The sequence below is a fragment of the Alexandromys fortis genome, unplaced genomic scaffold, assembly GCF_014885135.2.
Source record: "Alexandromys fortis isolate MF-2015 unplaced genomic scaffold, M_Fortis_MF-2015_v1.1 scaffold_173, whole genome shotgun sequence".
Taxonomy (NCBI): domain Eukaryota; kingdom Metazoa; phylum Chordata; class Mammalia; order Rodentia; family Cricetidae; genus Alexandromys; species Alexandromys fortis.
In genome coordinates, this window is record NW_026068051.1 from 793,093 (window position 1) to 810,864 (window position 17,772).

At 40.6% G+C, this 17,772-nt stretch overlaps 1 protein-coding gene across 1 annotated transcript in view; it reads left to right on the top strand.

The window, feature by feature from the left end:
* Vmp1 (vacuole membrane protein 1) overlaps positions 1-17,772 on the top strand; it is a 93,162-nt gene that overhangs the window by 68,148 nt on the left and 7,242 nt on the right. The window contains exons 9-10 of the mRNA XM_050119558.1: positions 1,692-1,808; positions 7,558-7,619. Coding sequence (XP_049975515.1) covers positions 1,692-1,808; positions 7,558-7,619 — 179 coding nt within the window. The remainder of the gene's footprint in view (positions 1-1,691; positions 1,809-7,557; positions 7,620-17,772) is intronic.

Consider the following 17,772-nt stretch of genomic DNA (forward strand, 5'->3'; position numbering starts at 1 on the left):
AAAAAAAAAAAAAAGTAAAATGTGGCCTCTGAACTCTGCACTATAGCAGAAGAGCCTTGCACGAGGAGCCTGAATGCAGAGTAAACACCACTGGAGAACACTTGAGTCCTCATTCAGTCATGGCAGTGTTCTTAGAGAACACATGTGGCAAATAATTTTTTAACTTCTTTTCTTTTGGAGTTCAAAAATAAAGTATAAATTAATTGACTTATAAATGGCCCAGCCAACAGTCACAAGGGCAGAGTATATCTGTGGGAGAAAAAAATAAATAAATGAAATGGTCAAAAACGGTTATGATTTCTTCACATGTTTACGTTAAACTGTTTTAATGTGGGAACATTTAGAAAGGTGTTTATTGTGAATCACTCCTTTGTCTGGGACAGAGGATTCCAAACAGCTGCACCGGTGTGCCTTCACATCTCCACATGGCCACACGCCTCAGGCTTTCTTAAAATGAAATACAAATAATGAATTATTTTTTGAGACAAGATCTTATTTTTTTAACTCAAATGCTACAGTTACAGGCATATGGCACCAGCAGCTAACAATGACTTTTTAAATGTAAAAAGAAAAATCCATGGATTTTTGTTTTTCGAGACAGGGTTTCTCTGTAGCTTTGGAGCCTGTCCTGGAACTCACTCTGAAGACCAGGCTGGCCTCAAACTCACAGAGATCCACCTGCCTCTGCCTCCCCAGTGCTGGGAGTAAAGGCGTGCACTACCACTGCCTGGCTATCTTCAATAATGTTAAGACTGCCTTCATTTCTTCCCATAGAAAAGAGCCACCAAATGAGCAGAAGTCTACTAAAGGAATTAAATTTCTACAGATCCATGGGTTTATCCATTTCTTGTTTGTTAAAAACTGTGTTAGTGTGCGGCTTAGTTTGCTGTGATCTTATAGAATGTGTTGTTGGTTGGTTTTGCTCTTACTCTTTTGGCTTTTGCAGGGCCTACCACTCAGCTCCCAAATACACACACAGGCTTATTCTTTGTTAGGGATGCCCAGCCTGAGCTCAGCTTGTTTCTTGCCAGCTTTTTCCTTTTCTTACTTCTGTATATCTTACTCCATGGCTGGCTGAGTGGCTGGCCCCTAGGGTCCTCCTTTCCTTGTTCCACACTGCTGCATCCTTCTCCTTCTATTTATCCTCTCTGCCTGCCAGCCCCACCTCTCCATGCTCCTGCCTCGTTATTGGCCATTCAGGTCTTTATTAGACCCATCAAGTGTGGCAAAGTGACATAGCTTCACAGAGTTAATCAAATGCAGCATAAACAAAAGTCACACACCTTAAAGTAGTATTCCCCAACAAGAATGACAGTCTACTATGGATGAGACCCAGTTTGGGGACTCATGTTAGAATTCCTACCCAGTTGTGCTGGAGAAGGGGCTCAGCAGTTAAGAACACTGACTGCTCTTCCAAAGGTCCTGAGTCCAATTCCCAGCACCCACATTTTGTCTCACAACCATCTTAATAGTACCTGAACCCCTATTTTGGCCTGTAGTTAGACATGCAGAGTGTTCATATGGTCTTCTAAATGTTGTCTTGCATTGACCAGGGAACGTTCTCTGTGTCACATGGTAAGTACTGATTAAAGCAGAGTATCACATACCAAATTAAAGTTTTCCTTGAATTACGTATGAAAGTTTTGTTTTGTTTTTCTCTCACCCCCTCTCCCCCCCCCCCCCCCCCCCAGATTCCAAATCCCCTGTTTGACCTGGCTGGAATAACATGCGGACACTTCCTTGTACCATTCTGGACTTTCTTTGGTGCAACCCTGATTGGAAAAGCAATCATTAAAATGCATATCCAGGTAATTATAGCTGAGTCAATGCTTAATGATCTTGATGGAACCAAGGCACTTTTAGTATCTGCTTCTATCAGTTAGTTGCTTTCTTAGATAATAGAGCTTTTATAGAAATATGTGAATTTCCTTGTTTGTTTTTTCTTCTTCCTCTTCCTCTTTCTCCTTTTTCCTTTTTGCTTTATTTTTTGTTCCATGAAACTATCTGAAACCTATCAAATAAAAGTAGTATTCTCATGTGAGAAAATGCATCATTTTCCTATACACAGTCAAAAAACTGTAGTTTCCTTCATGACCACCACATGAAAGGGTGGCCGGGCCACCTTTCATTGATTCTTATTTTCTCTCACATACTCGACGTGGCACTTCCTCTCGGCGCCAATACCCTTTACCGAAAACCAGACAGAGGTTAGTGTGGGGAAGGAAGGGGTAACTGAGGAGATGAGGAAATGCTGGCTGTGTGGTTAGGCAAGTGAGACTCTGCTAGCTCCCAAAGCCACTCTTAGCTTCATCTTTAAGATACACAAATCAAAAAAGGCTAAGAACCTAATTGAGAGAAAAATGATTGTGTCTTGGACTGTGATTTCTTTCATCTAAGGGTAATTCTCACTGATAAAAATTAACCTGTAAAGAATGTGTTTTTAATCAGTGTGGTTTACAACAAATAAGAATTTATTAAAAGAAAGTTAGGAACAGTGGAGTGATGTCTCTGAAAATAAAAATTTATCCTCATTGATTCCTCCTAACACTTCCCTGGCTCTGGTTCTTAAAAGGGAGGATGAGGGGCTGGGGAGATGATTCAGCAGTTAAGAGCACTGACTGCTCTTCCAGGGGACCCTGGTTCATTTTACAGCACCCACATGGCTACTAACTTTGTATAGCTCTAATCTCAGGAGATCTGACATTTTCTGGCCTCAGTGGACACTGAATGGACATAGTTCACATACATGCATGCAGGCAAAACACCCATAAACAAATAAATAAAATTTTTAAAAAGAGGGAGGAGTGCCAGGCGTATTTGTCCATGCCTTTAATCCCTCCACTCCATCAGCTCAGGACCAGCCTGGTCTACATAGCTAGTTCCAAGCCAGCCAGAGGCCGGGCCGTGGTGACGCACACCTTTAATCCCAGCACTTGGGAGGCAGAGGCAGGCGGATCTCTGTGAGTTCGAGACCAGCCTGGTCTACAAGAGCTAGTTCCAGGACAGGCTCCAAAACCACAGAGAAACCCTGTCTCGAAAACCAAAAAAAAAAAAAAAAAAAAAAGAAAAAGAAAAAGAAAAGAAAAACAAACAAAACCAAGCCAGCCAGAGATAGATAGACCCTGTCTCAAAAAGGGTAGGGATAATGATGACAGTGACATGCCTTTGAGGTTTATTGAGTCTATCTTCTGCTGTCAAAATGATCACTCAACTATCAAGGATATCTTTTTCCTACTTCAAGGCATTTATTTCTTCCCACTTGTCCTAAATGTTTAGGTCAGTGTCATGTGTGGTGCACACACTTTTTATCCCAGCACTCAGGAGGCAGAGGCAGTTGGATCCTCTGAGTCTGAGGCCAGCTTGGTCTAAAGTAAGTTCCAGGATTCAGACTACAGGGGTTATAAACCCCCCCAAAAAAATGTTCAGTTCAGTGAACACAAGTTTTTTTTAATACTGCAGTACTACTTAATGTGCTTAAAATATAATCGCTATATGAAAAATGTAAGAATAAAATATTTTATTGAATAGTAGTATTTTGTAACATTTCTCAAGATGATTTTTCTCTCCTTTTTTGTGTGGGGGATAAAGAATGCTAACATAGCTTTTTGAGTTGTAAGTACAGAAGTGCCAGTCGTTTCGATTCTTACTTTAACAGTTTGAGTTGTAGTCTCTTTTGTCTTGTGTTTGAATGCTTTACTTGCATGTAATGTGTGTGCACTATATATATATATATACATATATATATGCCTGGTGCACAAGGAGGCTGAAAGAGCCAGACCTCTTCATGACCAGCAAGAGCTCTTAACTACTGAGTCATCTTTCCAGCCCCATAATTTGTAAATTTGTATCTGTCTTATTTTACTCTTCTATAGTAAAGTAACTTTCTTTATACTATCATAAATTTTTATTGCGTGTTTCTTTTTTATTAGTTCTTTGAAAATTTTGTGCAATATATTTTTATCCCATTCACCCCTCCCCACCACCTTCAATACTCACCAAATTATTTTTTTTAGTTTTTAATTTATCATGTCAATTTGTACTGCCCATGTACTCATGAATATATGGCCTTTCCTTTGAGCATGGTAGACCTACCAGGGGCCACACCCGTAAAGAAAATTATTGTAAAGTTTTAACGCTGAGCACTTGTCTATTGCTATATATGCATAGCTTTTCTTCTAAGATATACCAGCCAGTTTTTTTGTTTTGTTTTGTTTTTTTGTTTTTCGAGACAGGGTTTTTCTGTGGCTTTGGAGCCTGTCCTGGAACTAGCACTGTAGACCAGGCTGGCCTCGAACTCACAGGGATCCGCTTGCCTCTGCCTCCCGAGTGCTGGGATTAAAGGTGTGCGCCACCACCGCCCAGCCAAACCAGTTCATATTTTTTAATGTTGTACCTCATTCTTTAATGGAAATTAAATTCCTCATACTCAGTGGAATTTTGAGAAGAAAATGCTCTGAGTACAGTCGTCATACTTAGAGTGGCTAATAAGTAATACATGTCTATGAGAATGCCGACAGCTAGAACTTGCACCCAGATCAAGCTGTGTGTCCTGTCCAGTGTTCTTTCTTTTGCCTTGTCTTAACAAAGTTACTGATATGGTTAAGCAAAATGAATGGTTTATCAGACCAATGGCAGGTATGAGGTAGTTTTGTGGGTCTTACAGAGAACAAGCTTACCTTTAGAACAAAAAGGCTTGCCTTAAGACGTGGGATTCAAAACAAGCTCTGGAAGTTGAAGTTTGTTCTCTGTCTACTATGTAGAGACAAAAGAAAGAAAATCCATTTATGTTTCTGAAAGGCAAGAATCTGGTTCCTTTACTACTGACTGTGGGTATGTTTGCTGTGTTCCATTGTACATAGTAACCTGCTTATAAAGGCATGTCACTTGATGTGCATCCAGATGAGCTCAGGAGAACAAGCCTTTCTCATTGCTTGACTAGGCAGTAGTAATGAGTAATATAAACATTCTGACCAGTTGCAAAGTCCAGGGAAACACACACACACAAACTTTTCTGTGCTGTACTAAAACATATCTTCTCATTTGCTTTTCTTTCATCTCCTTTTTTTCTCAGCTGAACATTAGACAGCCTTTCAATAAGTTATTTTTATGAATGTCTTTCTGTCTGTTAATCTTCCTAAAAAGGGTTCTCATCAGCACATCCATTGTGTTGGATTAGAATCTTCCTGTTTGTTAGGGAGATGCAGCTTCTTCTTCTAAAGCAGGATCCTTATAGACATCGTCTTACTACCAAATGATGAAAATTAACATGATTATCTGTGTTCAGCTGACTTACTTACCATGACTATTGTTGTTGGTGTTTGTTTTTTTGTTTGTATTTTGCCTGTCTGTATCCCCAAGAAAGGGGATCTACATTTGTGGATTCTGAGCCCCAGAAAGGTTTCTTCCTTGTATCCCTGAGGTGTTTTATTGGTTTTCTGAGACAGGGTTTCTCTGTGTATCACTGGCTGGCCTGGAGGCCTGGAACTCAGAGATCCACCTGCCTCTGCCTCTGCCTCTGCCTCTGCCTCTGCCTCTGCCTGGATTAAAGGCCTGCGCCACAGTGATCTGGCTTTCACTGAGGGTTTCTAACACTGAGTAGCCTCTGGCGTGTAGTAGGCACACACTAACAATCTGACAACTGATCAGTTTAACCCTTTGGCCATTAAGGGCACTTAGCACATTTCCTCCTTTGTCTGCTCTAGCACCACAACTTCCTCTGCTCACTTCTTTATCCCTCAAAGCCCTTTCCTTTGTTTCTTGTATGCACAAGAGTGGGAAAGATGGTCTGTGCCTTGTGTTTACCAGCTAAAATCCCCACTCAGACCTCCAGCTTTGAAGACTGAGGCATGTGTTCTTAAATGCCTGACACGTTTTATGTCCTACCAGCACAGTGAATTTTTAAGCTGTTGCATATAAAAAGGAAATTTTGTTTTGTTTCTCAAGCAATGAAGTTGTGCAATTATCGGGCACTGGCTGATTTTGCGTTGTTAGGCAATGATGGTAGGGAAAGCTTATGGTGTTGAAATCACTGAAAGTCACACCATTATTTCTGTTGATGAGTGAAAGCCTTAGCCAGCTCCTGGTGTAGACACCTATGCTAGTGCTTTTCCGCTAAACTTACTCCACAGTTGTTAGGACACCACCGTTTCTCTCTCTCTCTCTTTCTTTCTCTCTCTCTCAATTATTATGTATAGTGTTCTCCCTGCATGTATGTCTGCAGGCCAGAAGAGGTTTCATAACCACCATTGCAGATGGTTGTGAACCACCATGTGGTTCCTGGAAATTGAATTCAGGGCCTCTGGAAGAGCAGCCAGTGCTCTTAACCGCTGAGCCATCTTTCTAGCCCCATCCCCATCCACCATTTCTATAGTCTTGATGTGTTACTCTTCTTCCTAATTGATCTGCCTTACCTGCTACTTGCATCACTTTTATAGTGAAAGATTAACAAAAAAAGGAAGCGTGTTATTATGTGTTTTATTCTCACCCCCTCCCCTTTGGTCACACTGTCTAGAGTAATCATTTAACAGCAACAGAGCACTGAAGAGTTTGTTATCAGGAATTTGGAGAAACTCCAGGAATCCAGCTTTATGCATATTTAATTCGAGAATTATTGTGCAGCCTTAAAAGCTAAAGTTAAACAGAGGCTGTTGAACCCTAATCAGTCATACACTTAAATGTAACCTTTCCTTTCCCTGTCATTCCATGTTACATTGTTGGCTTCTTTTCCCTTTTTCTTTTCTTTTAAGAGAAAGACAGTGAAAGAGAGAGAAAGTTTGTGTTTCTGTAATTACCACCTTTCTACCATTTGTAGAAAAATCAAGAAAGATTTTGAAGAAGTGTTCTCAGTTTTGTGTTTCCTAAAAACCCTTAATATTGCTTAATGTTACCCATACTAAGTACTTTATGCTCACATGTGTTAAATCATACCCATACTAAGTACTTTATGCTCACATGTGTTAAATCAAGCTGAGAATGTTTGCTACCTTCTAGCCATAAATGTATTTTGGTATTGTTGCTTTAATGTCAAGTATCGATATCTTTAATAGAGTACTTCATACCCACCAGACTAGAATCTTGGAAAGTCACAAGGAACTTTTAGCCCTAAACCTGGAAGGCTGGGCTTGTTCCAGGTTCTGGACACTTTGATCTGGTTGCTGTAAAACCTTCCTAAAACGATAGAGTCTTTCTAAAATCTAAAGTAGACTTAGGCCAGCCTCCTACTGTTAGTCCTTGGTGGGAGCTGTGTAGCAACCTGTGGCTTCTCCTCTGTACTGGATTCTAAGATGCTCCGCTATTTCCTCCCAGGCTCAGTTTTCATGACACAGTTCCTCTGAGACACACTCCTGTATCCTAGTAAAAGACTGCAGCTTTGCTTAAGGAAGAGCATCTTTAAAATACCAAGGACCACTTGAATTAAATGGTCTCTTCTTTTAAAAGAAGTATTAAAATTACTGTTAGGAGGAGGTAATCACTTCTTTGTTTCTTTTTAGACAGTTACACTTTAGAATTTACAGGTAGTTCTTTTAAATAACTATTTAACTGCTGTTTTCTTTACAGAAAATCTTTGTTATAATAACTTTCAGCAAGCACATTGTGGAGCAGATGGTGGCTTTCATTGGGTGAGTAATTCCTTAAAGACTAATATTAATATTGTGGTTTAATGTTAATGTTGTGTGTGGAAGAGGAAAGTAGGATAGAAAAGTTTAAAACGACTGTTTTTGAGAAACAGAAAGTGTTTGCCCTGATGTTAGTTGTTGAAAAGACGTTCTTGCCCAACTGAAGGGAAGAATGAAGTTCACTTTTTCCACTTCTTTGAAAGCTAAATATGTATCAGTTCACATAAATCTTGATTTCAAAGAGCTTTGGGGTTAAAGTCTGTGGCCTTTCTTTGTAGAAAAGGCATGCATGTGTCATTACAGTTCAGTGGGGCTTTAGGCCAACTACACAGTTGCATGTTAAGTTGAATATAAATCATGAAGTTTTAGTGTTTCACTAAAGGGGGTGTAGTGGCATGTTAAAATATTCTCAAAATTTATGAAGTAGGAAGCTGTTATTTTACTAGTGAAAAATTAGGCCAATTAAAGTGCTAAATTCCAGTGCTTTTGTTTGTTGATTGATTGATTGATTGATTGCAGTTTTAACCTACAATTCAAATGACAATGTCACAAAATCATTGGCTACAGGCCAACAAGTTGTTATTATAATATTTTAACATACAGTTCGAATGATAATATCATAAAGTTGTCAGCTATGGGTTAACTGGAATTTGAAAAGTCGGGCATTAGAAATAAAACCAAGACCTGTTGGGTTCTTAGTTGCTTGCTTCATCCTTCATGTTTTTTCTTTTTAATCATTTTCTGCAAGAGGCAGTTTCCTTTCATAAGAGAAGGAGTGTGCCATGATGGAAGTATGCTAAGTGGAAGTGCATTTCGCTTATTCTTAATGTAAATCTTCATCTTAAAAGTCACTGACAACCAAATATTGGTGAAATTTTCTACCATGTAAAATGAATTGCTATTTGGTGATGAGTTTGTGTTGGTTTATTATTCTTTAAACTATGTACTATTTAGCATAGTTACTCTTTTGGTTTTTCAAGACAGAGTTTCCCTATGTATCCTTGGCTGTCCTGGAACTCACTCTGTAGGCCAGGCTGACCTTGAAATCCCAGAGATCTGCCTGGCTAGCATAATTACTGTTTGTTATGTGTTATATTTTATAGTAAAAATAGTTTTTACAGTATTTTATATCTCATCTCTTATAAAATAAGGAAAAATATATTCTTTTTTTTTTTAAGATTTATTTATTATGTATACAATGTTCTGTCTGCATGTGTGCCTACATGCCAGAAGAGGGCACCAGATCTCATTACAGATGGTTGTGAGCCACCATGTGGTTGCTGGGAATTGAACTCAGGACCTCTGGAAGGAAAGTCATTGCTCTTAACCTCTGAGCCATCTCTCCAGCCCCGGAAAAATATATTCTTGAGATTATACTAAGTAGAACCAAGTGTTGGTTTATTAATTCTTAAATTTCTGATTATTAATATGTATATATAATATATAATAATTTATATATGAAACCTTTCTGGTTTTTTTGCTGCCTGAATCTGTATAAACTAAATCCTTCATATGTCACCATATATCACTTTCAAAGCAGAGCAAGGGGAGGTGGGCCTGCTGGTTCAGGCCTGCCATCCCAGCCCTGGGGGAGGCTAAATTAGGGTCCAGAGTTTGAGGCCATCCTGAGGTCTTGAGACAGTTCTGAAAGAGCAGACACATTGTAAGCTGTCATACGTGCCTACACATTGTAGAATGATAGTGCATGTGGCACCCACTTTCTTGATTTCTCCTTTCCTCAGTCATAGTTTCAGCTGCTTTACACCCTTACCACTGTCGTGTTTTTCCAGTCTTTGGAGTTTCTAGAAGCTTGTATTACAGAGCTCCCGTCTCATCTACTGAAACTGTTCCTGTCCTTCCCCATCTATTAAAATGTACCACTGTTAGTAACTTTCTAAAACTTTTAGTCTGGGGATGTTACCAACAGTATCCTCAATCCTCTATTCTTTTTTGCATAACACCTTCACTTGTTTTCCTTTTGTTCTTAAAACCAGAGTTCCTTAAAAATAGAGCTCTGAGTGTCTGTCTCCTGCTTGGTGTCACAGATGCTTGCAATTCCCACCATTCATCTGCCTTGGGGTGAAGCCTCAACCTTGCACTTGTGATGTTTCAGGCCAAATAATTCTTTGCTATGAGGGACTGTCCCATGCATTGTTAAGACATCTAACAATGTTGCTGGGCAGTGGTGGTGCATTCCTTTAATCCCAGGCAAAGGCAGGCTGATCTCTGTGAGTTCAAGGCCAGCCTGGTCTACAAGAGCTAGTTCCAGGACAGGCACCAAAGCTACAGAGAAACCTTGTCTCGCAAAAAAAAACATCTAACAATCTAACAATGCCCTCTACACATTGTATACTCTTAGCAGCTCCCAGTCTGACAAGTCATTCCAGGGACTAAAAATATTGCTCAGCAAAATACCATTTGAGCAGCATGTTGAAGCCCTAGGTTCAATCGCAAATAACAATTATCATCTTATAGGCATGGATTGCTCAATTGTAAGTATAGGTCTCACATGTATAATGTCCCACGTATGCTCCCCAGCACCACAAAAAGTGCATGTGTTTTCCACACTGGTGCCAAATGTTGTGTGTAGGGTAAACCTCATCCATCATCCACAGTTAGATGCCCATTAGATTTCAGCTTTTATCCTCAGAAAACCTTCTGATTTGGTCAAGTATTTCTGAGCTAGGAACCTCTCTGCACAGCAACATATAGTACATACACTTATAGTTTTGTTTTTATGTTTATGAATATATGATTACTTGTCTTGTTGCACTCCACCCCCTTTTTTTTCTGGGAGTCTTATGACCTCAAACATTCTTATGTAGTTGAGGCTGGTCTTAAACTTGTGATCCTCTGCCTCCACCTCCTGAATGCTGGAATTATAAATGTTCCCCACAAGGTTCAGTTTTATGTGGCTCTGAGGATCAAATGTAAGACTTTATTTGTGTTGGACAAACACTCTACCAACAAGCTATCTCCCTAACCCTGATTGCATCTTTTTTCTACCAACCCATAAAGATCCCCTTTTCTGCCACCCAAGTGATGGGATGGCAAATGCCCCCGTGTCTAGCTCTGTAAGCTTCCTAATACCAGAGAGCATGCTTTCTTATTCATTGGCCTGAGCACCTGACCCCTTGACTGACACATAGCAGGTACTCAGGAAATGAGCACATGCTATCCAAATAGAAAAGTCAACAGGTCATTTGCGTACCGCTTGCTTTTTTTATTTGTTTCCTCAGATTTTGGAGAGTCTTAAGAAATTCTGCCATTTCTCTACAGTATATAGAAGTTGAAGTGCCTTTGGACAACTTAGTTAAAGTGTAATATATTTTGTTTTTTCAAGTCCCCAACGCCTTTCTTTTAAACTACACTAGTCTGGTCCCTCAGATGACAGATGGCTAGTTTAGAGTACTTTTAGAGAACCCAAGTTTGGTTTCCAGCACCCACAATGATGGCTCATAACCACCTGCAACTCCAGCTCAAGGGATCTCATTCCCCTGGCCTCAATGGGCAACTTAACTAGTGCACATACCTACATGCAGACATATACATTATCAAAATTATATATAAGTCATGCAACAGGGGCAGGCCATATCTGTGAGTCTACAGTGAGTTCCAGGACAGCCAAGGCTACACAGGGAAACCCTGTCTTGAAAAAAACCAAAGATTATTTTCTCTAAAAGATAGAAAATCTGGGAATGTATCTTAAGTGTTTGCCTAGCTTGCACAAAGCCCTGGATTCGGTCCCAATGCCACATGAAACAGGTGTGATATCAGCTGCCTCATATCCCAGGGCTCAGGAGGTTGCATTGGGGGGGGGGGGCTGGAAATTCAAGGTCATCTTCAATTAAGCAGAGATTGAGGCCTGACTGGCTACAAGAAACTGTCTTTTTAAAAAAAAAAAAAAAAAAAGATGATTTTCATTCTAATACATTCAAGAGTTACTAGATTTGTGTTTTTATTGAATCAGATAGGTAGTCTTAATTTTCTAAACTGTTTTCAGACATGATAGAATTTCCTGATATCTTTATCTTTTTCCAAGAAATAGCTGCAAAGATTGTCTCAGCTTCTGGATTAGCTATTAAGTCACATAAGTGTGGGGCAGGATTGATGGCTCGGTGGTCAAGTAAACAAACAAATTTTAAAATATCTTTAAATAATGGAAGTTAGATTTGACTTCATTACCAGATGCCAAAAAAAAAAAAAATACTTTTTGTCAGTGATAAATTTATAATCACAATCTCTAATCAAACATGACAATATTTGATTTCCTAGGTTTTGGAATACGAAATTGTTTTTGTTTTGTTTTTTCTCTTGAGACAAGGTCTCAACATAGCCCGAGCCATCCTCAAACTCACAGAGATCATCCTGCCTCTGCTAGGATTAAAGGCCTGTACAGCCATGCCTGGCTGAAATAGGAAATGTTTTTAAATACCTGTCCAAGTGGTGGTGTTGGTGCATGCCTTTAATCCCAGTACTCTCTCGGATCTCTGAGTTGGAGACAAGGCTGGTCTACAGAGTGAGTTCAAGGACAGTCAGGGCTACACAGAGACACCTTATCCCCACCCCCAAAAAAAGATGTGTGTTAGCACTGCTATAAAAGAATGAAGGCATGGATTCATGTAGCTCAGGTTTGGCTGGTACTAGCTGTATAGCTGAGAATGTTCTTGAATACCTTCTTTCTGTCTTTTCCTTCCTTCCTCACCCCTACTCCTGTCTGGTTTTTGTTTTTGTTTGTTTGGTTTTTGGTTTTTCAAGAGAGGTTTCTCTGTGTTTTCCTGTTTCTCTGTGTTGTACTGGAACTCCCTCTGTAGACCAGACTGCCCTAAAACTCAAAGATCCGCCTGCCCCTGCCTCTTGAGTGCTGGTATTGAAGGAGTGCACCACCACTGGCTGACTTGAACTGCTATTCCTAATAATATAAGTATGGAGTAACCTAGCTAAATATGATACCCTAATTTAAATAGTGCCTATCCTCCAATTGTACTTAACAGATTTATTTCTAGGACAATTCTAGAAAGTAGTTGTCAGTATCACTAGGTTTAAGGAGAAAAGTCCTTATTATCAGCTTCTAAATGAGTAGGTTGATCTGGCTATACATGTAAATAGTCAGATGTACTAGATAGATCACTTACATGTTCTGAGAGGTTAGGATGCAGAGAACAGCCTTCTAAAATTTAAGGTGTGTTTAGCAGATATATTAAGATATATTTAGCAGGATAGAGACAGAATTCTATTGTTGTTTTTAAAGGTTTTCTTTATTTTTTTTTTTGGTTTTTCGAGACAGGGTTTCTCTGTGGCTTTGGAGCCTGTCCTGGCACTAGCTCTGTAGACCAGGCTGGTCTCGAACTCACAGAGATCCACCTGCCTCTGCCTCCCGAGTGCTGGGATTAAAGGTGTGCGCCTCCATCGCCCGGCTTTTAAAGGTTTTCTTGTATGTTGTTTTGCACTCTTTGAAGAAAGTCAGAAGAAAGCATCAAAGCACCAGGAAACTTGAGAACTTGAAAGGCATTATTTTATTTCTTGAGGCCTGAATATTATTATGATGACATAAAAATGCTTTTTTTTTAATTGTAGACTTTCTCCATTGTGAGACCTTCACATATTTCTTGAAGTACAGAACCAAATGATAAAAATTGTAATTATAAAATGACATATTCCAGAATTCTCACCAAATAGAGGCTAAGAATTCCCAGAAAATAACATTAAGTCTATGACTCGCAACAAGCCATATGCAGAACATTGGCTTGCTGTCAGCTTGCCAGGGTCTTATTGGAAGACAAAGTCCCCAGTTTTACCACACAAGAGAAGTTTCCATAACTCAGTCATTGAACTCGAGGGCTGGGGGATGGGGTTGGCTGGAACAGGGACTTTTTACCAGATACAGAATGTTCCATGCTCTTCTTTGCTGTCTCCTATTTTTGAGTTAACTTGGCGTTTGACCTCAGAGTCAGGCTTGCCTGTGGCAAGAGAGATGATTTGAACCAGTTAGTAATTAAGCTGAAATCGGAATGTTGTTTCCTGTTCCTCCTCTATGGAAAGCAGTTAGAATGAGCCATGTCAGTCTAGGCCATGGGAGGAAAAACACAACCTTTGCTTTTTGTTGTTTCTGTTTGAGTTTGTTGTTGTTGTTGTTGTTTGATCTCTTGTTGTTGAGAGAGGGTCTCCCTGTGTGGCCTGGGCTGGCCTGGAACTCACTTTTGTAAACCAGGCTGACCTTGAACTCACTAGAATTCTGCCTGGGTTTAAAGGCCCCTGGCCACCTTGTGCCTGACTATCTTTTCAATCTAAAATGTAAACTAGTTCATGTCTCTGATTCTTTTTGACATTTATAATTATGAATTTTTTTTTTATTTTTTTATTTTTGGTTTTTTTTTTTTGGTTTTTCAAGACAGGGTTTTTCTGTGGCTTTGGATCCTGCCCTGGAACTAGCTCTTGTAGACCAGGCTGGTCTCGAACTCACAGAGATCTGCCTGCCTCTGCCTCCCGAGTGTGCGCCACCACCGCCCGGCTTGAAATAAGTTTCTTAAAAGGCTATTGAAGTCTGGACTACAAGCATTCATTTCTGGGAAAGGATAAACAAAGTTTAGGCCCGGCTTCGGGGATCCAGTTCTACACACTGCTTTTAAAGTGACCTTCCTCTGGTGACAAGAGCAGCCCTTCTCATGTCTGCTGTAGCCTAGAGAAACCCTTCAGCGTTTCTGTCATAGACACTGGGGTGTGTCATAATTAGACTGTCAATGAGAAACAGCTATCAGCATTTTAGTGGAGTAGTACAGCTGAAAACCAGTTATGTTAGATGGTGTCGAGTTTACAGGGTAAAGGGAATTCCTGACACATTTTAATTACCCTATAAATACTCTTAGATACATACAAGGCTGGAGAGATGGCTCAGTGACTAACAGCACTTGCTGTTTTTTCAGTGGACCCGGGTTCTGTTCCCAGAACCCATGTTGGGTGAGGCACAACTGTCTGTAACTATCTGCATGGGATCCATGCCTTCTTAGGCACCTGTGCATACATACATGCACTCAGGCACACACACATACACATTAAAAAAAAAAAACTTCAAGAAAGAAGAAAGTACAATTTGCAACTGAGTATGGTGGTATACACATGAGGGAGAAAGGAGAAAATTAAAAGGAGGCTGGAAAAAAATGATAAAAATATAAAAACTAGCTAGGTGTGATACTGAATACATGCCTTCAGTCCCTACACTCTGGAGACAGAGGCAGGTGGATCTCTGAGTTCAAGGCCAGCCTGGTTTCCATAACAAGTTCTAGGATAGTCAGAGCAACATAAAGAGAAAATATCAATAGAAATAGGTCAGAATTCTTGCCTGATAGCTCACCCCTGTAATCTTAGCACTTAGAAAGCTGAGACAGGAGGATTTCCATGATTTCCAGGTCAGTCTGACCTACAGAATATTACTCCAATAAAAGCAACCCGATGCATTGGTTAGCCTCTCTGCTTTGAAAACTGGAATGAAGATGTATTTCTAAGATGAGCTGAGGCCGCACAGTAGAAGGCAGTGGAGGGCCAGTCTCAGTCAGCTGTTTGAATAGGACCAGAAGGATTGTTTTTCCATCACAGCAGACCACTCCTTCAACTCCTCCTTCATTCACTGGCAGAGTCCCCTTTGCCCTCCATGCTCGGGTCTGCATTCTACTGGAGAGAGTAGCAGCTAATGTTCTGGTTCTTACAGGAAACAACCCCAAATGTTCAAAAGCAAAACCCTGTGTGCTAGAAACTCACTGAGGCAGTAGCAAGCATCCTCCTAAAGTTTCTGAATGAAGCAGAGCGGTCTGTCTTCCAGCAAGCCTGGAAGAAAGGGTAGTTTCATGTGTATAATAATACCACCGGAGCCGGGCGGTGGTGGCGCACGCCTTTAATCCCAGCACTCGGGAGGCAGAGGCAGGCGGATCTCTGTGAGTTCGAGACCAGCCTGGTCTACAAGAGCTAGTTCCAGGACAGGCTCCAAAACCATAGAGAAACCCTGTCTCGAAAAACCAAAATAATAATAATAATAATAATACCACCGGGTACACAGTGAGCTAAGTTGAATACAAAAGAAGTTTTAACTGTTACAGAGGGGCACACATGCAAATGCAATTCAAGATGTCTTAATCCCAAACCCTGAGGTTGAATCACAGCAAATTTTAGAAGGTACCAGAGACTGTCAGTCCAAACAAGCCATATAAGAAGCCCTGCATTTTTCAGTGTAGTATGTAATTCTCACTCTGGATTTATTTTATGTTGGAGTACTCTTCCAAAATCCTGGTGTATAAAGAAACCACAGTTCAGGTCCAAAAAGGAAGTAAATTATACAAGTCACCAATTTCCCCGTACAATATCAGCTTCATAGATTATGTTCTGTGTTCAATTAGGTTGTAACAATAGTAACCCTTTCATTCCAGATACTCAGAATTACTAGACCTTCTTTTTACTAGGTTAAAATGCTTATCTTTCTCTGGGCAGTAGCATCACATGCCTTTAATCCCAGCACTTGGGAGATAGATATCTGTGAGTTCCAGGATAACCTGGCCTCCACAGACAAACCCTGCCTCAGAACACCAAACCCACAGTGCTGGTTTTCAGTCAGTGCCCATCCACTCTTGCTCTTGCATTATTAGGTCATAGCTGAGGTCTTCTGATTTCTCCCTCTAATCTCTGAGGGCAGGACTGCCGTAAATATTAGTGCAGGCCTAGGAAATGGCCTTTGGCTTCTTCACAAGGCTTCTTGATAAATTCCCCCACTCTTTGTAAGGAGCCCACCTTCATAGGAGGATGTCGGGTAATCTGTCATTGTTGAATAAGGCCAGGAGTCTGAGGTCGGTTCTGAGTCACTATGAATAGAGCTCTAGTATTGGTTGGTCCCCAGGGAAACTGGTGGTTAAATACTGTGAGAATCTTTATCAGACAGGAAATGACAACTCATTAAAATACTAACCGTTAAGCCTGTTTAGATCACTCACTGTCTGGGGAGGGTGAGAAGGAAAATTTAACCCTACAGTGTTTGACTAGAGTTTACCTATTTCTAAAAACAGAATTATTTACAAGTCTCTTACCAAGAAAGAGACTTAGCTCCTCGTTATGTAGAAGACGGGTCTGCATATGATGGAAGCAGAGTGGAAAGGGCCTCATCCCTAAGCATTGTTCCCTTAAATGTCCGGCTCATTCTGTTCAGAAGACTTGAGAGCTCTAGGCTAGCCTGTACTCCATCTGGAGATCCTGTGCACCACCATCACCCCCACAGAGGAAGAAAGGGGAGATAGTTTTCTACTCAGGGCTGTGTTCTTATGCTTCTGGACTTCACCCAGCTGTCTTGTAAATAATAGAATTCTCCAGGAAATCTAGGTGGATGCCCCTAACCCCAGCATGTAAGGAGCCCAGGCAGGAGAATGTGTATTCAAGGCCCACCTGGACTATATTTTGAGATGCTGTCTCAAAAAACAACCAAACAAAAAGTGCAAGGAAGAATTCTCTGAAGCCAGAGGATAAATTTCATTTACTAATTGAATCCAGAAAATTCTTAAGACAAAAGCTTTCTGTTCAAACACAGGTTTGGCTGTTCAGATTCCTAAAAAGCTCTTCATAGCTGTCCATTAGAAAGACAAGATAGCTGGACGGTAGTGGTGTACGCCTTTAATCCCAGCACTCAGGAGGCAGAGGCAGGTGGATCTCTGAGTTCGAGGCCAGCCTAGTCTAGTCTAGAGCTAGTTCCAGGACAGCAGGACAGGCTCCAAAAGCTACAGAGAAACCCTGTCTCGAAGAAACAGAACAACAACAAAAAAAGACAAAATAATGTTGGACAAGACAGTACACACCTGTAATCTCAGCTCTCTAGAGGCAGGGTCAGGTGGGTCTCTGTGAGTTCCTGCAAGAGCCTATATAGAGGGAAGGGGAAGAGAGGAGATTGATTTTGTAGGAATAGCTTGCTCTCCTCCGGGACATTTCGTCTGCTAATTAAGCATTAAAATGGATTTTAGAAGCACGTGGTGGCGGCGCACGCCTTTAATCCCAGTAATTCCGGGAGGCAGAGGCAGGCAGATCTCTTTGAGTTCCAGGACAGCCAGAGATACACAGAGAAACCTTGTCTTGAAAAGCGAGAGAGAGAGAGAGAGAGAGAGAGAGAGAGAGAGAGAGAGAGAGAGAG